We start from the raw sequence: 5,113 nt of genomic DNA on the forward strand, positions 1-5,113 counted from the left end.
TACATGTGGGCTTGGGGGGGGGGGGGCCATGGCTCCCCAAATTTTGAAAAATCACATACTAGCATGTATATTACACAAAAGTTTATAATTTTGTCCCTGAAATGTATATTTTGGCCCCCCTCCCCCAAAATACTTTTCAAATTGACCCATGAAATCAAAACAAAAAGCTTACCTGACCATTACTGCATTCCATTTGCCCAAGAAAAACAAAAACCTTGAGACAATCCTTTGGACAATTCACAAAACTGGATAACAAAAGAACCTTTAGACAAAATCAACAAAACCATCCACAAATTCAAATAGCAAGAAAAAAACCTTTAGATAAATCAAAAATACCAATAAACAAATCACAAATCCAGTCGAAACATAAAAAAAATAAATACTAACAACACAATAAATGTTTGAGCTGATCTTTTCTTCTCTTTGATATCCCTCCTCTCTCTATCTCTTTATGTTGTGGTGTGACTTGTGAGGCTGGGCAGTTGCTCTACCTTTTTTAATTTTTAAGTGATAAAGGTGGAAGCTTTTATTTCAAAAACTATTAGTGAGAGTGATCATAAGTAGCTACAATATCATCAGGTTACTGACAATCCAATAAAAGGGGTGCACCATACCTATAGTCCTTTTTAGTTTTTAGTTTATTTATTTATTTATTTTATATTTATTTTAAAAGGGGAATAGTCCTTTTTAGTTAGAACAAAGTTATTAGTAATGTAAATTAATGTACTGTGGGCCCGTGGCTACTTCAGAACACACCTAAAGTATTAAAATATCTTCTCTCAAAAAAAATTATTATTTAAATATCAGTTATGGCTCTTGATAAATTAACGAAAGACGTTGCTATTATTAGTATTAAAAAAAGAAAAACTATAATCTTTAGTTGTCAATATATCATTATAATGATATTATTATCATGTATATAATAATATGAAAATAATAGTTAATTGATTTTCTTTAAAATTTAATGTGAAAAGATTAAAGAATAATTCTAACCCCAATCCAACCAAAGAACCATGAAGTTTAGAACCACTCAATTTTTAAGATAGTTATAGCAAAAATGAGTGGAGATTTGAACTTTTATTGGACACATTAAGAAGCTTTAGTTGAACTACGAAATTATTGATTATAAATCCATATAATTAATATGATTTTATTTGATTCATAGGTTATGGGAAAGTCAACTATAGTGTTTAATATTTTTTAGAGAAAAAATAAAAATAACACTAATGATGCAACATTGTCAACCTTTAGTGTTGACATACCGATTTTCAAAAAATTTCAAACAAATAATTTTGGCCCCCATAGATTCAAATCCTGGTTCGTCCCTGCCTTGAATGGCTTGAAATTATGATTTTGTCCTTGAGTGATTAACCAATAGTAAAATATGGTGTCTAAAAAAAAAAAAAAAAGATTTGAATCATGATTCTTCCAATAAAGGAGAATAGATCATATCACTTATCTAATTACAAAACTTTAAGAAAAATTGTAGACATTTACCTCAACGTACAAAATTTTGTTTATTTTAGCATAAGAGCTTACTTTTTCTATATATACTAACTTTTCAAAACACCTCATATTAACTTTTCTATTTTACACTATATTTTATTAAAATATTAAATTTTCTTAATTTTTTAAAAATTTGTTTTTATTTATTTATTTACGTACTATAATGATCATTTACTCTCTTCTTTTATTCTTTGAGATATATAAAAAATTTAAATGTAAATTGAATAATATCAGTGTAAATTTATACCATTATTATAGCAAACTTGTAATTTTATATTATTATATACTAATGTAGATTAGTTTTAGGAAAAAATAGGTACATTTTACACATTATTCTATTATATTATAAAAAATGTGTGAGCTTGTAATCTGTTTGAAGTGAGGTTCCTAGATGCCTGCGAAACCGACCTGACGTCCTGTATTGGCGGTTAAGTCTATATGATGATGGGTACCGGGCTTTCTCGAAACCAATGAAATTCATATTGACTTCAAGACTTTGGGACCAAGACGTCGGTAAATTTTTACGGCTGCCCCTATACACACGTGGAAGTTTAGGTAGCGTTTACATCATCAATAATTAATATTATTTTATTATCAATCAAACGGTGGAGATAAAGAAGGGCCGACATACATTAGCGGCGGAACTCAATCATACGGTACAGAGCAAATGTGAAAGCCACAAATTTAATCAGACGGGTAAAAAAGGAGTGAGAATCTAGTCATTGCTGTCTCCATTGAACCCAAAATATATATATATATATATATATATATATATTTAATGATATTTGGCCTTGTTATAAAGTGTGGGCATGTTTCGATTTTCATTGCCTTTTATTACTACTAGTACTATTCTACAATTTTATTTTATTTAATATAGAATTATTATATTTGTCGTTAGTGCTGTTGTTTGTGACCGCCATATAAATTTTAATTAATTTATTTGTTATATACGCAGAATTATATTTAATTGTTTGTTTTTTGACCGCCTTATAAAATAGTGTGCTATTGTAACCTCTGGGGGTTTTTTTTTTCTTCTCTTCCTTAGACTTCTAATTCTTCCCACGCAGCAATATCTAGTCCATTCCTCTGTTCTCTCTTTTTAGAAATACACCCTTTTTTCTTTCACACTTCCAATCTTTGAAGGCGATTTCTCTTCAGCTCACTCAACCCCGTAAGGTTTTTTGTTTTTTCAGTCTCTGATAATGAATTCGATTTTTGTTCTTGCTGATTTTACAGCTTTCGTTTTTTGTTAGGCTAATATGGTATTTTTGTTTTTTGTGTTTCCAGATTCAATCTTGTAAAGTTTTGATTCGTTCCTGCGGAACTGGACAGGCTGACTATAGATAATCAAGAACAAAAAAGTGTTGGGTTTGTCAAGGCCAATCATAAGCAAGTCATGGTATTTGTGCCAAACACAGTTAGTCCTGCTCACACTGAAAAAATCCTCTGTTTCTTTTTCCTGATTTTGTTTGTGATTGTTTTCCTAATTGATTTTTATATTGGATTCTCAGGTGAGTCCGATAAGCAGAATGGGGAACAATGATTTGGGTCCTCCATGGCTTAAACCAATGCTGAGAGCAAGTTACTTCAACCCCTGCTCTATTCATGGAGATTCCAATAAAAGTGAATGCAATATGTTCTGTTTGGATTGTATGGGGACTGCTCTTTGTTCCTACTGTTTGATCAACCACAAAGATCATCGTGTTGTTCAGGTTTTTTTTTTAATTTCTTCTTCTTCATCTTCTTAATTTTATATATAAAACTAAAAATGTGATTTGTAAAATTTTGTTTGGTTGGTTGGTTTTGTAGATAAGGCGTTCCTCGTACCACAACGTGGTGAGAGTCAATGAAATTCAGAAGTACATAGACATATCATGTGTTCAGACATACATTATCAACAGTGCAAAGATTGTGTTTTTGAATGAGAGGCCACAGCCTAGGCCTGGAAAAGGGGTTACTAATACATGTGAGATTTGCTGCAGAAGCCTCCTTGATTCCTTCAGATTTTGCTCTTTGGGTTGCAAGGTTGGTGATTCATTCTCTCTTATCAATAATGTCCTTTTTTGAATTTCATATACCTTCATTTGACTTTGTTTCTTTGTTTTATGTAGCTTGGTCCTCTAGGAATTGTCGCAGCTAGATTAGTTTTTTAATATTATATGATTCAAGAAAGAAGTTTCGATTTCTTGTTGATGTAATTTTGTGTAATTTTTACTCCCCGTGAACTCTGATTTGGTGGGCAATTTCATGACTTCTTTCAATAACATTATTTTGTTTGCTTAGTTCGTCTTTTGCTCTCACCTACTCTCTGTTTCTTTGGTGGCATTAGTATGCTTTTGTTGAATGTTTGAGTTGACTAATGTGTCCCATGTTATTTTTGTCAGCTTGGGGCAATGAAGAGGGGAGTCCCAGACCTCACCTTTACACTGAGAATGAAGCACAATAGGGATTCATTTCATGGTGGTTCAGAATCTGATGAGTCATCTACCCCTAAGAAAAGCCAGAGGACACATATGTTCAACCGTTTGATGGTGGATAGCCCTGCAATTTCATCTGATGGACACTACAACTATGGCGGAGAGAGGTCTTATAGTTCTGGAGACGAAGCCATTACCAACATTTCTCCAGGGACTCCACCAATTTTCAACCACCGCAATGCTAGGAGGAGAAAGGGTATACCTCACCGAGCACCATTTTGAGATTGCTCCCATCATAAAAGGGAAGTGATACTATGTACATGGTCAATAATTAAAGTAATAAACTTTACAAGAATGAATCAATGTAACCAAAAAAAAAAAGAACTAAATGTGGAAAAAGTTATTTAACAAAAAGAAAAAAAAGGAAAAAAGAAAAAAGAAAAAAAAAATGATGTGGGATAGGCTTGCAATATATAATGTCCTGTGAATAGGTAAAGAAAATATAGGTGTGTTTTTTAGTTTTTACAGCTGAGATTTTATTTTATAAATTAGAGAAATTTTAGGATATTTATTGTTAGCCTTTACTTTGTACAGAGGATGACACATATGGGTCTTTTGGTTGTTGAAAAGATATCAATAATGGAGTGGTATAATGCTGGCATATGTACAGAGAACATATTTTGTGCATATAGATAGTTTTGTTTGCAAAAAGTTTATATTCTTCTGTGTGTGTGATTCGTGGTTTATCCCATTTGCGTTTTGATGCATCTTCATGTTGGAGAACTTGTGGAATTAATCATACACGTGAAACTTGATTTGTGGGACTTAGATACATATATTTTAAGGTCCATTAAAGTAATAGCACGAGTGGCCTTTTAATGTGAGTTTCGATCGTGTAGCAATTTGAGTGGAAGTATGAGCTGGCAATTGCATATTTCAAGCATGAATTTGTACTAATTTGGTACATTAAATTTTTGTCAATGGTGCACCAATGTCGTAAAATGTGAGTTAATAATATATATCTTCATACATGTTCATATATAATGAATGAATGATAATTTAATGAATGTAATGATAATGATCCCAGGCATAGTGCTGATTATGATTTCCATTTAAGAAGAAAATATTGTGCTATTTGGACCGGTTTGTGATTCATATTCTTGGTCATAAAGTGGACTACTTTTTGATTA

The 5,113-nt window shown here is 31.8% G+C and overlaps 1 protein-coding gene across 8 annotated transcripts; it reads left to right on the forward strand.

Annotated features, from left to right (window-relative positions):
• Positions 1-2,322: 2,322 nt before the first annotated feature.
• LOC142621620 (protein RGF1 INDUCIBLE TRANSCRIPTION FACTOR 1-like) lies at positions 2,323-4,634 on the forward strand. 8 transcript variants are annotated; one of them, XM_075794920.1, is made up of 5 exons: positions 2,323-2,677; positions 2,810-2,923; positions 3,018-3,218; positions 3,316-3,531; positions 3,891-4,634. In XM_075794920.1, the coding sequence occupies exons 2-5, from the start codon at positions 2,903-2,905 to the stop codon at positions 4,203-4,205; spliced, it is 753 nt and encodes a 250-aa protein (XP_075651035.1). In that variant the 5' UTR covers positions 2,323-2,677; positions 2,810-2,902; the 3' UTR covers positions 4,206-4,634. The 8 variants fall into 8 exon arrangements, with proteins under 8 accessions (XP_075651035.1, XP_075651041.1, XP_075651040.1 ...); XM_075794926.1 differs by having other exon boundaries at positions 2,425-2,682; positions 2,810-2,905; XM_075794925.1 differs by having other exon boundaries at positions 2,425-2,677; positions 2,810-2,905.
• Positions 4,635-5,113: the final 479 nt, after the last annotated feature.

The sequence above is a fragment of the Castanea sativa genome, chromosome 1 (assembly GCF_040712315.1).
Source record: "Castanea sativa cultivar Marrone di Chiusa Pesio chromosome 1, ASM4071231v1".
NCBI classification, from domain to species: domain Eukaryota; kingdom Viridiplantae; phylum Streptophyta; class Magnoliopsida; order Fagales; family Fagaceae; genus Castanea; species Castanea sativa.